We start from the raw sequence: 21,152 nt of genomic DNA, 5'->3' as shown, positions 1-21,152 counted from the left end.
TTCGAGGGCGCCGAAATGCATTTCAATACAGAGTTTCGCTACATGAATAATCCCATTAGACAACAACTTTGCCATTTATCACATAGATATAACATTAATAACAAAACTATTAACTAAGAAGTCATGATTCTGTATCGAAACATCAAGGAAAGCCACAGAAAAATTCAAACACTTGTTGAAAACTGAATTAGAAAAAAAACCAAAAAATGACAGAGAATTTCATTTTTATTTCCCGAAAAACAAAAAAAAATAAGTTGCTTTTCCCGTAAATCGTGCAGCTGGCCAAGTGCCAGTTTAAAGGCGCATAGAATTTCTCCGGCGGGTCTCGCCGCGAAAAAGACTTCAAGGGTTGCCTCTGGCTGGATAGTTTCACGCGAATTTTTAGGACAATTTTCTCTTTTTTTGAAGTTTTTATGTCAAGGATGGACTTTTTGTAGTGATTTCCGACTAAAAAAATTAGAAAATTGTAATTAATGTCGGATTTAAATTGCAAAAGTGTGGTTTTCTGTGTTTTAGCTGATTTTTTACTCTTTTAAATTTTGTCAAAACTATCTTCGATTTTATTTTCAGCAGATCGAACGGGGTTACACAGATAGCAACATGGTTCAAGAGCAAATGAAGCTTACCGGAACCCTTGAGGGTCACACCGGATGGGTTACCCAAATCGCCACCTACACCCGCAACGACAAGACCACTGTCTTGTCTTCATCCCGCGGTAAGTGATTTTTTTTAAATTTTCTATAATTCCTTCTCCGCATTCAAAAAAACCATTATTATTTACAGATAAGACTATCCTCGTCTGGGATGTCGACAGCGTCGCCCCAATCGATGGTGGAGCTATTGGACGACCAGTCCGCTCCCTCACCGGACACAACCACTTCGTCTCCGACGTCGTCATCTCTTCCGATGGTCAGTTCGCCCTCTCCGGATCCTGGGACAAGACTCTCCGCCTCTGGGACCTCAACCAGTAATTATTTTGTATTTAGAATCTTGCTCAAAGTATTTTTCAGGGGAGTGAGCACCCGCCAATTTATCTCCCACACCAAGGACGTCCTTTCTGTTGCCTTCTCTGCTGACAACAGACAAATCGTTTCTGGATCTCGCGACAAGTCCATCAAGCTGTGGAACACCCTTGCTCAATGCAAATACACCATCACCGTGAGTGTTCATTTTCGCATACAGTTTTTATAAAAATATTTCTCAGGATGATTGCCACACTGACTGGGTTTCCACTGTCCGATTCTCGCCATCCAACCGCGATCCAGTGATTGTCTCCGCTGGATGGGATAAGGTGGTCAAGGTCTGGAACCTCGGAAACTGCCGTCTGAAGACCAACCACATCGGTCACACCGGATACGTAAACACCGTTACCGTTTCCCCAGACGGTTCCCTTTGCGCTTCCGGAGGAAAAGACGGACAAGCTATGCTTTGGGACCTCAACGAGGGCAAGCACTTGTACACCCTTTCCGGAAACGATGTCATCAACGCTATGTCCTTCTCTCCAAACAGATACTGGCTCTGCGCTGCTGTCGGATCCTCCATCAAGATCTGGGACCTCGAGGACAAGAAGGAGATCGAAGAGCTCAAGCCAGAAATCGCCAGCTCCGGAAGCGGAAGAGGATCCAGCCCGCAGTGTATCTCTTTGGCCTGGTCTCAGGATGGACAGACTCTCTTCGCCGGATACACCGACAACATCATCCGAGTGTACCAGGTTTCGATTCGTGCATCCAACTAATTTGTTACCTGTTAATTCAAAACCCTTCAATAAAATTGTTGATATAAATCTGTATTCAGCCATATCAGATAAATGTTCCAAGTTTATAAAGCATAGATACCTAGTTCAAAATTCTGATTTGGCTAGCAAGAACAGTAATGCTTCAGAGATGGACAGAAATGAGCTTATTGGGGTGGCCGTCAGGCTTGTAGCCGCAGCAGCTGTTTCTTACCTTTCATTACGGTATATGACAAAATACCTGGATCCGAATTATGGGGTTAACGAAGATTGCAAAAAGAAGGTACGGAACATCCTGAATTATGACATACAAAAAGTCCCACATAAATATCATATTAAAAGGAAATCTTCGTTCAGTGAACTGATGTTCTAAAATTTCAAGAATATCGCACACTGAAGTATTTTAGGTTGCAAAACTTTTCAAAGAGCTTGGAATAAATCGTGAGATCGAACTTTCGGAGCATGAAGTTCGAATTGCCACTCAGTTCGTTGGAGGAGAGGATGTTGGAGCTGATTGGGATGAAATTGGTATTAGTGATAAGATATTAGTTAAGTTTTGAAATATAAATAGTTTTTCAGGAGGGTGTGAAGAGCTTGTTGCGGAACTCAAAGATCGAATTATTCTGCCTTTGAGATTCGCTGCACAAAGTGGAAGCAACTTACTATCACCCCCGCGAGGAATTCTTCTCTATGGTCCACCAGGATGTGGAAAGACTTTGTTAGCCAAAGCTGTTGCTAGAGCCGCTGGATGCAGGTAAGATTATTGTTGGTCATAGGGGATAATGGCATTTTGAGAATTTTTCGGAATGTCTGGAATTCCGATTTTCAAAAGTTCGGAATGCTCCGATGTTGAAAACTTCAGTGTTCCGGAACCTTCGGCATTTTTTAAAATTAAAATTCTAAAGTAAAACTTCCATTAAAAATTCACAAAAGGGTTTCGAAAACGAAAAAAAAGAAAGCAATTCCGCTCAAAATCCGGAAGAAATTTTTTTGTATGCGCCTTTGACATACCGTAGTCAAAAACTCGAATTTCGAAAAAAAGCTCCGAAAACCCCTTAAAAAGTTTCAGAATTAAATATTCCAATCGGAATTTGATTCGGAAATGTTCCGATCGGAATTTACGAACAAAAATTCCATTGAAAAATTTTGAAGAAATTTGTAGTTCCTTTTTGATATACCATTCAGAATTGCTGATTTATAAAGAACAAAGTTTTCAGGTTCATCAACCTTCAAGTTTCTATTCTCACCGATAAGTGGTATGGCGAATCTCAAAAACTTGCTGCCGCCGTGTTCTCAGTTGCTGCGAAATTCCAGCCAACAATCATTTTCATCGACGAAATCGACTCATTCCTTCGTGACAGACAATCACACGATCACGAATCGACCGCAATGATGAAGGCACAGTTCATGACTTTGTGGGACGGATTCGCCAGCTCAGGAGACCAAATAATTGTTATGGGAGCAACGAATCGACCACGCGATGTCGATGCTGCTATACTTCGAAGAATGACTGCTCGCTTTCAAGTTCCAGTGCCGACTGCTAAGCAAAGAAGTCAAATTCTAAATGTCATTCTCAAAAATGAAACTATCCAAAGTTCAGTTGATTTGGGTAAAATTGCACAGAAAGCAGAAGGGCTCAGTGGCAGTGATCTGAAAGAGGTATGTACATTTCTATCCTGCATCTCGTTTTGAAAAATTCAAATAAACCATTTCAGGTCTGCCGGCTCGCCTTACTCGCCCGTGCCAAGGCTACAGTAGCTTCTGGTGGCTCTGTGACACAACTTGAGCCACTTGAGCAATCGGATTTCGAATCTGCCGTTCAGAAATACATGAGAGCTGCACAATTGCTGGTCGAAGAGACTCTGGATTAAAGTTGCTTCATCTATTTTTCTTAATTTATTGTGAATATACATCTCTTTTGCTTTTCACCAGTTTCCCTCAGTTCCACTGTTTCTCATTCCTTTTCTCTTTTTCTTATGACCCACCCAGTTTACACCTTAGTTCTGATTAACATTCAGTCGAGTTCTTTTTCAATTCATTGTCCATCTTTCTCTTGTCTTGTTTTTTCTGTATGAAGTAATATGCGTATACCCGGTTAGATTGTGAGTCTTCTTTTTATCTTCTTCTTCTCATTTCTCGATATCTCCAGAATCTGAAGAAACAATGAATCGATTGGCCAACACGTGACCCCATCTTTCCGTGTCAGTTGTCCTTCAGATTACACCCCCATTCATCTCCCTTCTTCTTCTTCCCCTTCTTGCTCAACGAGTCCTTTCCCTTGCACAATGTGGAGCAAGTTTACAGCATTCAGTTCAATATAAACGTCTTCATCCTTCGTCGTTTCCAGTTTATTTATTTCAAAAAAAATTTTTTTCCACAGAAAAGAAGAAGCATCGTCTTTTCCTGCCAAAAAAACTAAACTCCTCCCTTTCCTCCCGTCTGCGTCTCGTTTAACGCCCCAAAAGGGGAAACGGGAAAGAAATATATTCGGTTTTCTCTTCTGCCACTTCACATTTTACTCTTCTTTGTTTTCTCTTTTTCTTTCTTTTTTCGGTTTTTCAGAAGATAACTAAGCCTTTTCAGGAAGACAATGCTTCCCAGACTGGCCAAATCGTCGGTACTTCAGCAGGGTAATCTTTTCAATTCAGTGAACTAACTTATTCAAACAATTTTTGTTTTACACAAAAATATTATCATAAGCGGAATCAAAATAAATTTTCCATTATTAAGGTCCAGGTTTTTAGAAATTTTCAAAAATCTCTCATTCCATTTTTTCATTCCAATTCGTCGCCCATCTAAATTAGTTTTTTTCACTTCGACATTTACAGTCAACAGAAACAAACAACACATTTTATTATCATTTTCTTTTTTTCTTATCACTCATGTATCAGTAAAAAAATCGTTGATTGACTCTTGTCGTCGAAGAAAAAAGATCAGAAAACTAAAAAATAGAGTTTAACCTGAAGAAGTAAATAGTTTTCAGTTCGAGGAGTGTCTGCAATTGCAAATGCTGAACCATCTGGACCGAGTATCAAGACGAGCATTCCAGGACCACGGTCCAAGGAATTGAGACAGGAAATGGACATAGTTCATGTAAGCAATGAAGCGTATACAGTAGTCACTGTAGTACTGTAGATCTAGAGAAATAGGCAAAACGAGCAATCAATTTCAAAAGTGTATTCTGTAGTCAGACGCACTTCGTTCTGCAGAGAAACTGCTCGAAAATGTTACACTCTGCGAAGGACCATCTGACACATGCGAGCTAATTGATACTTTGATCTCGAAACGAGATATAATGAATTGAACTGAATTGAATTTTTTTAGATTTTGATTCGAATTTCATTTTTTTTTCAAAGATTTCAATTTTTTTCAGCAAACAACTTCTGTCCGTTTCCACGTCGACTATGAGAAGTCGTTCGGAAACTATGTGGTGGATGCTGATGGTGGGTGAAGTTCAAAAATTCTAAACATTCCAAACGTTCAATATTTACAAAAAAAAGCTAATAACTATCATGTTGGTATGCAAAACTGCTGTGGTAGAAAAACTCATGTGATCGTGGCCGTAGGTCCAACTAAAACATTTACCGTAACCTAAAACTATTTATTTTTGTGCGTTCTCGGTCAATTTTTTCACTATCAAAAACTTTAATTGTTCGACAAGTAACAGAAAACCCAACAAAAACAGTAAACAAAAAAAGCCGGAAGATAACAATATTTTTAGATTACGGTAGTTATCGCTTTGGAACTTTCGGCCACGGCCAACGGCGTTTCTCTTCTACAGCACCGATTTTTATACCAGAATCATAACGTTGGTTTAGAAGAAATTCAAAATTCCAATCAAATAAATGGATTCATAATTAAGTATTTCAGGAAACACTCTCCTTGATGTCTACACTCAAATCTCTTCTCTTCCACTTGGTTACAACCATCCAGATTTGGTCAAAGTTGCCACTCAACCACATTTGATCGTTAGTCTTCATTAACTGGCTTCCAGCTGACCCAATTATTTTTCAGACTTCTCTTGTGTCTCGCCCAGCTTTGGGATCGTTCCCACGTACCGATTTCGCTGGTGGCATCTCTCATGCTCTCACTTCCATTGCTCCAAAAGGATTGAAAGCTGTTCAAACGATGCTCTGTGGAACTTCTGCCAATGAAAACGCCATCAAGACGGCTTTCATTTGGTATCAAGCTCAAAGAAGAGGTGGTCTTGGACCAGATGCTCTTCATTTGGAAAGCTGCATGACTCAACAAAAGCCAGGAACTCCAAATCTTTCTGTGATGGGATTCGAAGGAGCATTCCATGGAAGATCCCTCTGCATGCTTTCTGTAACCAGAAGTAAGCCAATTCATAAAGTCGATATCCCAGCATTTGATTGGCCAATTGCCAAATTCCCACGATACAAATATCCACTCGATCAGAACGCCGCTTATAACAAGAAACAAGATCAAGAATGTCTTGCTGACGTTGAAGCTAAAATTGCTGAGTGGAAGCGTCGTGATAATGACGTAGCAGCCATCATTGTTGAGCCAATTCAAGCCGAAGGAGGAGACCATTACGGTAGTCCAGCTTTCTTCCAAGGACTTCGCGATATTACTGCCAAGAACGGAGTTGTTTTCATTGTTGATGAAGTTCAAACTGGAGGAGGAGCTACTGGAGACGTCTGGGCTCATGATCACTGGAACTTGTCCTCTCCACCAGATATGGTCACCTTCTCAAAGAAGTTATTGACTGGAGGATACTTCTATGGAGAGCATTTGAGAGTAAAGGAGGCTTACCGTATCTACAACACCTGGATGGGAGACCCAACCAAATTGTTGCTGTTGGAGAAGGCTGTTGAAGTGATTAAGAGAGATGGACTGATTGATCAGAGCAGACAAGTTGGAGCTGAATTCCAGAAGAGACTCGGAGAGCTTCAAGCATCATCTGGAGGAAAGTTGGATCAAGCCAGAGGAAGAGGAACATTTGCTGCTGTTGACTTCCCATCTGGAGCTCTCAGAGACAAATTTGTTGACTTGGTATGTTAAGAAAAAAGGGGAACTAATTTCATCTGAAAACTTTCAGGCTATCAGTAACGGACTTCACTGCGGAGGATGCGGAGATCGTTCTCTTCGTTTCCGACCATCTCTCGTTTACACCAAAAAACACTTGGATCTGACATTCGACCTTCTCGACAAGACATTGAAACAACTTTAATCGCTTTCCTGTTTTTTCATTATTTCTGCTTTGAACATTTAGCATTTTGTTGATATTTTAAAATTGAGAACCTTTATATAATTTAAATAAACATTTATTTTCATACACCGGAAATTTGATTTGTATTCTTTGTTTTGCACGGAATCTTTAGTTTTTTGAAGAGGAGTTTCTTGGTCCATCAGACACGAGTTCCTTCGACCAGCTGCGATATCTTTTCGTAGATTATCTCGATTTCTTGCTGCAAAAAATGGTTTCAAATGAGATTCTCTGAATTTTCTGGACCTACTTTTGAGGAGAAAATACCACATTGAATTTCAGTATAAGATGAAAGAACTTGTACCACGTCAACACAACCCGTAGTTTCCAATTGGCACGCTAATGTTGTTGCTGCACAAATACTGAATGCAAGAGATGAATCATCTGGAAATTTTCAGATTTCAAAAATTCCGGATAAAGTTTTCTAACCATTAAATAACATTGAAAGGGATAGCGTGGATGTACTATCCGTTGGAGATGATGCGTTTGGAGGGAATTTCTGAGCAAGGATGAGTAATGGGGCATCATGATAAGTGATTCTTTGTTTCTGCACATTCTCAATTTCCCTCCAAAAATCTGCATCTAGATCTGATCTTGCCACATTCATAATTCGAACACAAAGTTGTTGATCTTCCCTTTGCATTAAAACGAAATTGTCGCCATGTTGTAACTGAATATCTTCACATAAATGAAGTTTCCTCCAGAATGAATCCCGTTGATTTAGTACAACAATAGTTTGGACTTTTCGTTTCCAAATCAACTTCCATAGTTCTTCACATTCATGACTCCAAGATCCCACCATGAATTCATCAGATCGATGATATCCAGGAAGAGTGAGAACATCCGAGTCTATGAGACATCGAGGCTGATGTTTGCATTCACATACATCCTGAAAACACAAAATTTGCATTTAATGTATTAGAATTGAATGTATCACCTCATATTGTAACTGCATTCTTGTCTTCCCGTTCAGATTCTCTTCTGATAAATAATGCAAATATCTCATAAATAGATCCGAATGCACCCGCGTGATTCCATGTCGAATCAGTTGTCGAATCGCTTCATGACAGAATATGTATTGTTCCAGAGTTTGAACTAATTTCGCTCGCTGCCTTCTCATATGAGTCAGATGTCCTTGTACATTGAGCCTTCGAAAACTGATCAAATGTCTTCTCATGCTGTCCACAAGAATATAAGAACCAGAACGACCAACTCCAGCACTGAAATCATTCCTATTTAAATATACAGACTTTATAAAGTTCAATCACCTGCAATGCACAACAACTGGACCAGTAGAATGTATGTCAGATGCGTAATGAATGAAATTCAAGAGTGGAAATACAGAAGAAGGTACTCCGTGATCTGGCCATCCCACAAAATGTAACTGATGTATTTTTCTCTCCGCAGCAGGAACTGATTTTGCTATTTTAAGATCGAGTACTCGATGGGAGAAGTGTGCGTTAGTGGATTCAGATATAAGCGTCACTTGATAGTTTCCGAAGTTCTGTGGGGAGTCTGGAACTGATGGCCAGTACTGATCACATTTTCTCTGAAAACGGAAAATAGAATTTGGGAAATAAGACATGCCTTTTTTTACCTTTCCATCTTCAACCATATTGGTGATACAGACAATAACATTACTTCTTTCCTGCCAAATCATACTCCAAAAATCCGAAAAAGTAGATGGAAGGGGTGCTTGTGTTGCAATGTATGCGTTGCGTTCGTTGCATGACTGAAAATAAATAAACCGTAAATATTCTTGTACTGAAAAGGCCCTTTAATAGAAGGGTTCATCTAATAGGAGGGCCCTCCAAGAACAGCTGGAAAAAAAAAGCGCCCTCGTAATACGTATAGGGTCCCCTTAAAATTGTGTTGCTTGAAAATAATATTTCCCATATGTCTTCAATAAAAATATTCCGTAAGTTTCACACTTTATCAGAAATATGTCTGGAAAAATAGAAGAACCCCTGTAATAGAAGGGCCCGTTAGAGGTACCATGCACCAATAGAAGGGCCGTCCCTTCTGATACAGGATTTTAAGGTATTCAGAAATATCCCTTTTAATGTAAAAACTCACATCAACATAGTTTGCATTGATATAATCATTTCCTGTTGGTGAATTCAGTCTAATTCTCGTCGCTTCCATTGCTCCTATATTGTTGTATCTGTTCTTTTGTGAATTCTCATCTGCTGATGACGTCGATTCTCCAGAATCCGCCTGATCAATTCCCGATGTCTGCGTTTCCAATATTTGGAACTGTGTTTTGAATTTCAACGCATCGTTTCGATTGAGATCTTCCACATATCCATAGAACAACTCCACTGGAATGTCTTCTTGACCAGCGGAATCTAAACAATAACATTTCATTGAAATCATGTCCGACCTGTTAAGCCTACCGTATACCAGAGGGCTGATCTCTTCCAAATATACACATTTCTCTTTTTTCTTCAGAAGATGTTTGAAATTCATAGATCCACGTGCAAAATGAACAATGATAAAACAGATGAATGCAAAAATTATGATAGCAAAAATCACAATCAGCACCGAAATATACTGTGGATTCGCTGCAGATGATGTCAATTTCGCACATTTTTCTCCTGGAGAACAGAATGAACTTTGATAAGCACATTTGTCTGAAAATTTCATTTTTGAAATAAAAGAGTTTGAAAAAGACTACCTTTCAATATGAATCTATGATTGTCGCTGTATTTTCCAATCAGAATTGTGGTATTGTCGATTGTGCTCCTTTCCAAAACAATTATTCGCAGAGAATACTCGTCATAAAGGGAGAGATCAATTATATCCAGCTAGAAATCTTTATATTAGAAAAGTATAATCAGAAAAAGCTTACAGTTTGGCGAGTGGTGTTGAATTGGAGAGATGTCGTCTGATTTGTTATTTTTACAGTGAAGGTTGGCGACTTTTTCGAGCTGAATAATTTTGGTTAAAGGTGGGAGGACATGAAAAAAATAACTGTCTTAAAATTCCATTTATCGAGGAGTTGAACTTGTGTACCTAACGCTGGAGGTCCCAGGTAAAGCGTGGTTGCCGAAAAGTATAAAAACGGCGGCTGAAGACCTATGACTTGGCTATAACTTGTATATTCAAGCAAATGGGGAAAATCGGTGTCAAAAAGTATGAAAAGCAATCTTTAGCATAAAACCAAAAAACCTCCTATTCCCCCCTCTATAAAAATTATTTTGGGCCAAAAACTCACTTGACACTTGGTTCATAGTTCCAACTAAGTTTTACTCCATTTTTACAATCAAAGTTGAGATCCTTGAAAATGACAGTTCCAGGCTCTCCAACATCTGTTTGAGCGAGACTATCTGCACTTTGGCTTCCTTCTCCTTTTGATGTTGAGGCAGATACACGAATACGATAGAGAGTGTTTGGATCTAAATTGTAAGGTTGGATATTAAAGTCTTATAAACTAAGGACTTACTAAGATCCACTAGTCGATATTTGAACATTTTCGATTTTACTTCATTTGGATTCACATTCAGATGCTCTATCTTCCATTGATCTTCATTATTTGCCTTATAATACAAATGATATTTGACCACTTTCTCGGTTGCATTCATCGGTGGAGCTAGCCAGAGTACTATGATTTCAGGCTTCCCGACTACTGGCGTTGTTTTAATTGTACTCGGAGACCAATTCGGTACTGAGTCTTCTGTACGGAATACCAATGTTGCTTGAGGACTTGTTCCAAATCCATTATCTGCTTCTATTGCCAAAGCATATTCTGATGATGGTGTCAGTGCACAAATTGTTAATGGAGTTGATGTTGGTTTATCAAATGTCATTTTTCTAGGATTTGTCTCATTGACAGCTTGAATCAAAACCAAATATTTTTCCAATTCTCCGTTCATTTCATCTGGAGGAGTTACAGTGACTTCAACGCATTCTGATGTCACATTCCGTATTTTCTGAATTTGAGGAGCTCTATTTGGAGGTTCTCCTAGTGTTCGGAATGTGGTTTCTGGTCCGAAATCACTTGATCCAGCCGAATTTTCAGCGCGGACCGAGAATGCATAAAGTGTATATGGAGATAAATTGTCAACAATTACAGTAGTGGCGTTGGAAGGGGCAGCCATTACGAATCTGAAATTAACAATGCTTGGTGGACAGTATGAAGCAAAAGGTACCTAGTGTTATCTGAAACCGTTCTAACCGATACGGAAAATCGGAGAATGGGCCGATGTGCTCTGGCAGCATTGTGAGTCCAGACGAGTGTGATTGAACGATTGGTAAAAGATTTGATTTCCGGAGAAGACGGCGCCACTGGTCGAACTGCAAAATAGAAATCTCGAAACCCCTTTTTTTTATTCCCATTTCAAATTCTTTGTATTTATGCTGTACGAGTTTTGAATTTCAAACGTCTCTGATAATCTCATGTCCATTCCTTTTCAATTCACCTGTCCCATTTTCCCTATAAATCCTAATACAGCCGTCAGGCAATTACTAATTCCTCCAAGACGGCTTGTAAGGTCAAGAGCAGCACGCCTATAACCACACCTATCATTATTATTATACATATATGTGAGAAGAAAAGGTGAACGGATTTATGGCTCTTTTGATTTCTAAGAGGGTCCCGATTCGGTTGGTTTCATTTGGGAAGGATTGATTGGATACGGTTTTTCTGAGAAATTCCTATAAAATCCTTGCAAACCCTGAGGAACAATAAAAATTCAAAACCCTGGCTTTTGCTTGGAAAAGAACAGAAATTGATGCAATTTTCAAAACACTTGAAATTCAATTGAGGAACCGCTCGTGCCTTCTTCAAAATGTCATCAGCACAAAGAGTACTTTTAAAAGTAGTCACATGGAAAATATTCAAAATGGAATTCAAATTAATCAGGAAAATCAAACTGTAATTAATTCCAAGTTATCTTTATGGTCCCCTTTTTAGGTTTTCATGTGTATTGACCCCTCATTGTCAGTAACACATACAAACCGCTCATTGAAAATGCAATAATTGCGTCACAGTTGAGAAAAAGCAGTAATTTAGGAAAAGAAGAGGAAGGATAAGTTGTGTGGGAGGCGCAAGAAGAGCCCTCTTGTTGAATATTGAATTAGGTGTGAAAGGAAAACGGAAAACAATTAATTGGGTCTCGACACGAAAAATTTAATTCTTGCGTGTTTCAGTGGCTGACTCAATACTACAAAAGGGCATGAAAGTTCATTTATTTTGGGACTTGTTGGGTACTAGTGTTACGATTCAGGGCATCTCGATACAGTAAGAAAATGAAATCTTGAAAATTTCAGAAATTCAGTGGGACAAATAAATCGGAGCTGTGGAAGAGAAATGGAGGTGGCTGTGGCCGAAGTTCCCACATCGGCAACTACCGTAAAATATTTTAGGAGTCATCGTTGTGGGGCGTCCCGCCACGGCCACCGGAGTTCCTCTTCCACAGCTCCGATTTTTCCAAAAACTCTCTTGCGAAATTCATTAAAAACTATCAATTTCACCATAATTCAGCCAGTTTTTGAACAAAAAAAGTGTTTCAACTAATTCCTGTGAAATTGTCGAATTTCAGAACTATTTTTCATTGAAAACTTACGGAAATTGTCAATCTTAAGCAACAAATTTTGAAGGAGGGACTTTCTATTTTTTCCAGACCACTCTGAGAGGGCCATTCTAATAAAGAAGTCCTTCTATTAAAGGGGCCCTTCTAATACAGGTTTTACGGTATAAATCGTTCATGTTGGTTATCCCTAGATCGTTTACTTTGACTACGGTAGTATGGAATATTGTCCCAATTCGAAAATTCAACAATTTCAGCTGCACAGGTTCCTTACTGAAATAGTTTGTACTAACTAGTACAAATAATTTCAAAAACGTTCTTCCCTTTGTCTTCTCACCAATTGGTTTTGGTTATTCTGAGTGGCTGTGATTTCATAATCCCCTCATAAAATTGACGGGTCTTCTCTTCGTCCACTACCCACTCCTTCCAACGCATTCTGGCACAAAAGTGAGTGAGCAAAGAAGAAGAATGTGAAGATACCAATCTATACGAGTTCTTTCTCTATTCTCTATTCTTTTCTTGAACTATTTTCATAAAGAACCCCAGGGAACACCGCCGAATTCCGATGAATTATCTGATGAAAAGTGCTCCACACGGGGTGGTCGTCTCTAGGAAAAGTTAACTCCCAATCTTTTTTGGATCTTATGGCCAAAAAGAAAAAAGGGAAGGAAAGTTCTCATTTGCCAAAGTGGTTTGATTTATGGAGCATGACTCGGAGAAGGACATCAAATAATCCTTCTGTTTTTTTTTGTTTGTAAAAAACGAACCCATGACTGCAAGTTCTTGTGTAGCCGTGCTCTGTGGAGATGAAAATAATGGATCAGTTTCCAGACGACATCGATACGTTCCAGAATCTTCGGGAGTCACAGGAGAGACTCGAAGGGTGTAGAATGGACGGATTAGTTGATAACGACCGTCTGCAACCCACCATTGGCGAGATGAATCGGCGAGACGTCCTGGAAATTTTTCATTTATTTTCAGATGTTTCGTCACAAAGTGGTTTTCATTCTGGAACCTTTAGCTCTGTATATTTTGATATTTCAAATATTTCTCTGTTATTCCTAGACCTAATCCTAATTCATCAATTCAGGTGCATCTGACAGCCTTTCCCTTCCCGATATCTCTTCTTGTCTTTTCTGTTCCCTTTGGTGTCAAATGACCGGTTGTCGGCCCGGAAGGTCCTTCTATGTTTGCTCAAATACCGGAATAACATCCGGGATACACCGCGCTCCTCCTGTCCCCATATCTTCTGTCGTTTCTCTGCATCTCTCTATCGATCAAACTATTTCATCGAAAGGGCAGATGGTCGATAGTTTGGTAGTTTGCACCAAATTAGTCATCTTTTGTTTGATTCCACTATGTCTATACCATGATTTTTGAATAAACATCTACATATAATAGTTATGAACTGGAACAGATTGAGTAGATGATGTCTGTCTGGAGTTCGATAGAGCGAACTTGTCAGAATCTGTCTAGTTACGAAGTCTGAAAATTTGCGAGAATTCTCTCAAAATTCGCAAGACTTTCAAGTACCACACTTTCGAGTTCTCAAATGTGAATTATTCATCGGAGAAAACCACGCACTTTTCATGCTCACTTTCAGGATTTTTGAGCATCAGCTGAGTGGATTTTCAGATGTTTTCTAGTGTTTAGAGGAGAATCTTGAACACTCTACCCAAAGTCTTTACGTAATAAAATCTGAGATATAGTCGTATGGTGTTTGCACATATTTATACAGTTGCACAATGAGATGTTTAACCGCTGTACAGCTATACCATATGACCTCGCCAGATTAACCTACAAAACGAATAGGGCTCAGTATCCAAGAGTACATTGGTTCCAAGGGTAAATGATATTTTGTGGTACATGTGGGAGGATGAAAAAAAAACAAAATATTTTTTGCATTGTTTCGATTTTTCTCAATATTATAGGCTTGATAGGCTAAAACGCTTTACACCTCAAGATTCTATGGACCTTCTGAACCAATGTACCCTAAGAACTCGATGTATTTTTGCTGTACCCTTGGATCCTGGGCCAAAGAATAGTGTATTTTTGTGAAAATTCCTTCAGAAAAATTTAAAAATCCCTCTCTAAAATTACCCTTTTCTCTCTCCATCTTCAAAAGGATTTACTTCAAAAAGCGCATGAAAATCTGATGATGTTTCCGGTGAAATTGTTCGTCTAGATATTATTTATTTTTGAAGGGTTTTATAGTGGATCGACGAATCAAAATGAGATTGTTCCGGTCTTTTTTCTTTCTCTTTCGCCTTCTTCTTCTTTTTTCATCCATTCGATTTTTGAATGGGAAATAACTACAATTTGAGAAGGAATCTAGATGTAGAAAAAGAGGGATAAATTGAATTGGAAAAGTGTGGGTACATTTTTTTGCCGAAAGAACTGATACAGGAAATCAGATTGATGTCTTTTGATTTCTTCTCAATCATCCTACACTTTTTCTTTTTCTATCCACACAACTTTGAAGAGTTGAAACGTTCGCAAAAGAGTTAACGAGAGCCAATTGAGTAATGCAGGAAGACGATACCACAATGGAATTTAGTGTTGTGTAAATACATTTCCGGTCAATTGGACACCCCTCTCCTTAATGGACCCAAAAGTGTCACAAAGTTATCCTGGGAGATCTTTTCGGACCAGAATAAGGGTACTTAAAGGCAACGAAAAAGACACAGAGGCACATACTCTTGACATAATGAATGGACACACGTGGAAACTACTTCATAAGAGGTTTGGAAATTTTCGAAAAGGAATTCTTCGGGATTGTTTCAGCAAACGACTTTTTGTTTGGAGAGAAAACATGGGAAAGAAAAAAGCAGTTTCCATTGTCAAAGTTATTTTGTTTTTAAGTTGGCGTAATAATACTTGGTCGAATAGGCGGGAACAGGAAATTTGTATAATCTTGTTTAGTTACCAAACTTCAAAAGGATTTGCTGCAAAACTTAGAACAATTACCGTAAAGTCCGTAACAGAAGGGCTCCATAACTTTCAACTTTCAACCAATTTATCTCGGTTCTCTTCTAAGATATAAGAAAGATTTCAACTGATAAAATGTTTTTCACAATATCAAAAACACTTTATCAGCTGACACATTTGTTCTTTCATAGAAATAGAGAAGATGGAGCTCAAACATGACGTTGCGGAGGCCCGTCTATTACAGGTTTTACGATACGTTAGTTCAGTGTATTATCACATAGAAAACCTATATTCAACGAGACCATCTTCTCCTTTTTCTTATCCCAAGAATTCAAAAACGAATGGAAGTTCTGGTGTCCATCAACGGAAATGTGTGGCATGTCTAATCCAATCTTCTTCTTCTCCAACTCCTTTTCAACACCTTCTACATGTCCCTAAAGACTACCGCCCCGGATAAGAAGAAGGATTTCGTCTAATGTACTAAAAAGGCGAACAGAATTTGAAACTATTCGCAGAAAATTGATTTAAAGGAGAAAACCACACAGGAGAACGTTTTCTTTTTTTTTTCTCAGCAATTTTCTGATTTCCAATTTAGCGCATATCCTTCTTGGCCATATGTTACAAATGAGACATTTCTTATGCCAATTAGGTGTCCCAACGGATGCACAGAGATTGATGATGACAGGAAAAGAGCGAGAAAACAGACGGTCTATTGTCATTTTTCATGTCAAATATGAGAAATTGCTACGTTTGGTTTCTATTGGCTATTTCTAATTCCTCGTTCAGAATATTAAAGAAAAACAATCTCAAAAAATTAAGTATCTTTTTCACCTTTTCAAAATTCGTTTTATTTTTTCGTTCGTTTTCCTTTCTCCTTTGTCTGCAGGAGCGTTTGTAAGGCCTTTCAGATTAGGACGTCCTTCTTCATCTTCTTCCTCCTCTCCATTTTTTCTCTTTTGTTCGAAATAATATACTTGTCCGTTTTTTGTCAACGAGACGACAAAAAAACGAAGAAGGCAGGAGATGAAAAAAAAACGAAAATCTTGTAGTGAGAATCGAATTTCAAATTTCTTCTTTCTATTTTTTTTCTAGTTCTTTTTGGAGTTAGATATTTTGTTGGATTCGAAAGAATGCTGTACCTGCTGATAACTTGCTACCAATGAGTCATCTTGAAACCAATCGAGTCGACGGACTAATCGAGGAGTTTCGAAATCCGGAGCCATATGTGTTCTGAAATTGGGAGTAAAGTGGCATAGTACACTAAAAAAGTCTGGAGAACATTTACTTCCTGCTCTTTACTTCTACTTTTAAAACCTTTTAGAGGTTTGAAACTCTCAGAAAACTTCCTTCGAACACGTTTTTCCGCTTGACAGCTTCAAACCAGTTTTCCTGCGTCTCTTCTTCTCATACACTATTTTCGGGTTTTCATCCATCGAAATTAAAAAGTCAGATCTACATTCGACACGCAAACCGAAAATATTGTGTGTCCTTCATATAAAAGTGCAGATGGGTCATCAGCAGAAAAAGTTACTTTCTTAAAATGCATGGTAATGGGAATGGTTTAGGAATATTACGAATACTACGGATGGACGTCTTCTGAACTATAGAAGATGGGAGAATTCGAGAGGAGCCTAATACCTGATAAAACTTTCAGCCGGTGGACATCGTAACAACGCCTCGGTTGCATTTTTAGAGGTGACTGAAAGTGACTCGACCAAGTGATGGTTCCAAAAGAGAAGAAATGGGAAAACGATGAAATGTTTTCGAAGCATTATGATGTGAAGATGTGCTTCTCGTGGATCATCTGCAAATTATTACATTTTTAAACACAGAGAAACGTTGATGATGATGATGCACATGACGGCGGAGCCAAGTCCCGGAGAAGCAAAAAAAAAGTCCCCGATGAAAAATGAAATGAGATAAAAATAGAGGAAGGAATTGAGAAGAGGAGATGTTGTATCTCGATGAGAAAATGGTTCAATATCAAGGTGTTAGATGGTTGTGAATAAGGGGAAAGAGAGCACACTTATTCATAGAATATTCTAGTAATATGTTGAGAGAGGAACGGATGCGCCTGGCGACTCAAAAAATGAAAAGAAGAAGAAGAAGAAGAAGGAGAAGAAGAAGATGCGCGTAACGCAGTAAATATTTTTTGCTTTTCGACTTTCAATTTATCTGGAAACTTAGTTGCTGGAAAACCGGGGAAAGTTGGGGAAAGGAGCTAATGGAATTTTTGATGTAGACGAGTGTTGGGAATAAAAAAACCAAGAAGAAGACGAAATCAGATACATATACCACCATTCATTTGTTTGGTTAACGGGGCAAAAATAGAAGAAGAAAACAGAATGGGAAAAGGGGTGGAGAGAAGAAGGACTTGTGAGAAAGAATAAGGGGGCGGAGCTTGTGTTCTGGAGCAAAAAGACGGGGAATGAAAGGAGGGGAGAGAAGGAAAGGGAACCTCGTTTCTTTGAATAGATTTTAGAAGTAATCAGGGTGAGCAAGAAAAAAAGTGAATCAGAATACAATACATTTATTGCTGTGTGATTTTGTTAATCAGAATTCGTATTCTTTCATTTCAATCATAAGTCATGTGAGAGAAAAAAACAAGAAAAACAGTAAAATCGAACCTGCTCCAGCATACGATCAGTCATTATCGTAGACGCAGTCAACAAAGTTGGTTAAAAAATAAATTCCATTGAGAGTTTACAATCTCACCACAATACCCCAAAGTTCGAGCTCTATTATCTCGGAACTTATGCAAGATATCAAAAATGTACCAACTGGCGAAATACTTCTGATTTTTCGATAAGCAATTTATCAGTCGACAAATGTTTCATATCTTTGACAGGAAGCGAGATAAATTGGCTCAAAGTTTGAAGTTAAGGGCCCCGTCTATTACAGGTCTTACGGCACCAAAAACCCACAAAGACCCTTCTTATAAATAAGCAAAACTACAAATAGACATCGAGACCTCAAAATATAAATTCTGCGGCGGGAATACAAATTTTTGATTCAAGGTGGTTTCCTGAGCAAAAGAACAGATGGATCTCTAAAGTGAATGTGTGGAGACACATGAGCTAATGTGCGATGGGCGGTTTATGCGTTACGCGATTACGCGAATACGGCGGAGCGTAAACGAAATATTTTCGGTTGACCACTGATGACTTACTAACTATTATGCGACGTTGTTTTGGGTGGGAGGGACAATCAAAGAATTTCTATGAATACGTTTATTTTGTTCAGGACCCCATGAACGCATTGTTCCTAAAAGTTCAGACATGAGTAAGATTAAAGTTAAGATCTATGGAAATTTTCGGATAAGGTTACCGTGAATCCTGTTAAAGAAGAAGCCCCACAATTCGACGCAATCTTTCTCGTTAAGGTATCGAACAGGAATTCACTAACCTAAAGTAAAAGTTTTCATAATGCTGAAAAAATTTTGTAGACCACTTTTTGGTAGCTCATACATGAACTGAGATGAATCGGGTCAAATTTCCTCAATTGAAGGTTTTCGGAATTTACAAGGAATTCCTTTTCGTTTAAATCATATTTTTGCACGATAAATGTCATAAAGCAGCTGAAATAATTGAAAAATAATACCTTCAATGCTCTAATAAGACCCTATACCTACACTTTGAGCTCAATTTCCTTGGTTCATCCGAAAGATACTTATAAATTTTTGACTAATAAATTATCTATCATAATATCACCAATATTTTATCAGTTGACAGATTTTTGATATCTTTCATAGGAATCTTGATAATTGAGCTCAACGTGCACGAATAGGAGGGACTTCTACATATTCCAGCATTTACGGTATATGAAAATAACGTTTTTGAACACGAATTTCATTTTGTTCTTCATGTTAGAGACTTTCAGAATTGGAGAGCATCTGATTCTATTGGAGACGTTACGATGTCAGTATAATATTTGATTTGTATTAATTTATACAAAAATCGGAGCTGTGAACGAAAATAAATCCTGAAAATGAAAATATTTTTAGGTTACTATACTTGTCGTTGTAGGACCTTCAGCCACCGCCACTGACGTTTCTCTTCCACTGCTCCTTCTTTTTGTACCAGTATAGTAGTAGTTGCTTATATTAATAAAAGTTATAAAGCAATAGAAAACAGTAGGATGTTTTCGGTTAAAAGAAGAAAAATAGAAATCTCGAATTCGCAGAAGTTTGGATAACCGAGACGATCGTTATTCTTGATACAAAGAAAAGAAGTATTACTTTTGCGAAGAAATGCTAATTCGGTGTGAAAAATTGGAATGATTTTGTCGTTTCGATTTCGTGTGATCCCGGAGGCAGATGGTCGATGACTAATTGTTTGAATTCAAAGTGGAAGAAGGATGAGGAAAAGACAAATTTGTTATCGAACATCGGGGAAAAAACTATTAGGAATTGAGGTTGGGCGTGGAGGAGAGTGAGGAATCTCGAGTACTTTCGAAATGGGTATCCGTTTCATGGAAGCATCATGCCTAAAAACTTGCAGGATTATAATAAATTTGAATTCCAAGCACGAACGACCAACCACTTTTAAAGCAGAATGTAGTACAAAAATTTTCTATCTTCTTTGTCTGACTTTCAAGAATTTGATGGAAGGTAATATGACTTTTTAAAACAGTATCTGTGAAAAAAACATCGGTGGCCGTGGCCGAAGATTCCACAACAAGAACTACCGTAACCTACAATATTTTCTGTTTACGGTGGTTGTACTCATTAGCTTGATGATCTTTTGCTAAATGCTCACTTGCTAAATATGCTCATTTACTAAAATAGTCTCACTTGCTAAATTTCATTTACTAAATTTTGATCATTTGCTAAATAGAGGATTTGTTCAAATTGAAGGCTTAGGCTGAAACTACTTACCGGAAAACAGGTGTTTAAGCCTAAGCCTAAAATCTAAAGCAAAAACAGGAATATTCTGTAAAAAAATCAGTCAAAAAGTACTGAAGTTAGCAAATAACAGCAAAATTTCCACTTTTTCATTTTTAGCAAATGATCAAAATTTAGCAAATGAAATTTAGCAAGTGAGACTATTTTAGCAAATGAGCGAGTTTAGCCACTCCGCATATTTAGCAAGTGAGCATTTAGCAAAAGATCATCAAGCTAATGAGTATTTGCCTTGTCATTTTGAGATCTTTGGCCACGGTCTCCGGGTTTTCTCTTCCACTCCCTTTTATGTATCTGAATAATATTTAGGATGAGTTATTTAACGATTTCATTTTTTATTGTTTCCAATGAGTTTTTTCTCGGGTTTTCTTTGCTGGGTGTCCAAATCATTTATTCTTCAATTTTTTCATATATTTGGATGTTTCAATATGTAGTAAAACCACTTTTTGTTCAGGAGAATTGAGCAATTGCTTACTCTTCCTGAAGGCCGGGTTTCAGAGAACAGATTTTTGAATATTCACTTTTTTGGTTCTGCACAAATTTTGTGGATCCTTTGTTGTAATTCATAACGCCTAACATGGCTGCCTTTTTCTTGACCTGGAGAAGTGGGTGGAGTCAGAGGGGCGGAGCATAAATTTCAACTGGTTTTTCTCATGACCGTATTAAAATGTGCAAAAAAACCATGCGGCAAAACCGTGCCAGGATTGCTATTGGTATTCCCTGACTCCGCCCGCTTTTCCCAGAAAATATTTTTATTCCCGGAATTTGCGGGGTCTCCTTTTTTGAGACATCGCAAATTCCGGGGAGAAAATTTTCTGGGGAAAGCGGTCG

General features: G+C 38.3%; 4 protein-coding genes across 4 annotated transcripts; 3 read left to right on the top strand and 1 right to left on the bottom strand.

Annotated features, from left to right (window-relative positions):
- Positions 1–600: 600 nt before the first annotated feature.
- Positions 601–1,735, top strand: Cbr-rack-1 (the record flags this gene model as incomplete). The annotated part of the gene is made up of 4 exons (XM_002633672.1): positions 601–715; positions 784–967; positions 1,011–1,158; positions 1,205–1,735. The coding sequence occupies 4 exons, from the start codon at positions 601–603 to the stop codon at positions 1,733–1,735; spliced, it is 978 nt and encodes a 325-aa protein (XP_002633718.1).
- A 148-nt stretch (positions 1,736–1,883) lies between these two features.
- Positions 1,884–3,603, top strand: CBG03401 (the record flags this gene model as incomplete). The annotated part of the gene is made up of 5 exons (XM_002633671.1): positions 1,884–2,015; positions 2,140–2,260; positions 2,312–2,486; positions 2,950–3,391; positions 3,448–3,603. 5 exons carry the CDS (start codon positions 1,884–1,886, stop codon positions 3,601–3,603), a joined length of 1,026 nt encoding a protein of 341 aa, XP_002633717.1.
- Positions 3,604–4,322: 719 nt separating this feature from the next.
- Cbr-gta-1 lies at positions 4,323–6,926 on the top strand (the record flags this gene model as incomplete). The annotated part of the gene is made up of 6 exons (XM_002633670.1): positions 4,323–4,362; positions 4,716–4,825; positions 5,106–5,175; positions 5,603–5,700; positions 5,747–6,748; positions 6,795–6,926. The coding sequence occupies 6 exons, from the start codon at positions 4,323–4,325 to the stop codon at positions 6,924–6,926; spliced, it is 1,452 nt and encodes a 483-aa protein (XP_002633716.1).
- A 178-nt stretch (positions 6,927–7,104) lies between these two features.
- On the bottom strand, positions 7,105–17,193 carry CBG03399 (the record flags this gene model as incomplete). The annotated part of the gene is given in 15 exon segments (XM_045235736.1): positions 7,105–7,164; positions 7,213–7,346; positions 7,392–7,851; positions 7,900–8,182; positions 8,231–8,694; positions 9,039–9,595; positions 9,640–9,769; positions 9,814–9,892; positions 10,180–10,360; positions 10,408–11,113; positions 11,131–11,258; positions 13,261–13,449; positions 15,708–15,855; positions 16,561–16,651; positions 17,060–17,193. The coding sequence occupies 15 exon segments, from the start codon at positions 17,191–17,193 to the stop codon at positions 7,105–7,107; spliced, it is 3,744 nt and encodes a 1,247-aa protein (XP_045092385.1).
- Between the last annotated feature and the right edge of the window lie 3,959 nt (positions 17,194–21,152).

This window comes from Caenorhabditis briggsae (genome assembly GCF_000004555.2).
Source record: "Caenorhabditis briggsae complete genome, chrIV, whole genome shotgun sequence".
Taxonomy (NCBI): domain Eukaryota; kingdom Metazoa; phylum Nematoda; class Chromadorea; order Rhabditida; family Rhabditidae; genus Caenorhabditis; species Caenorhabditis briggsae.
The sequence above is the reverse complement of the archived record's forward strand: the minus strand, read 5'-3'. Positions and strand labels throughout refer to the sequence as shown.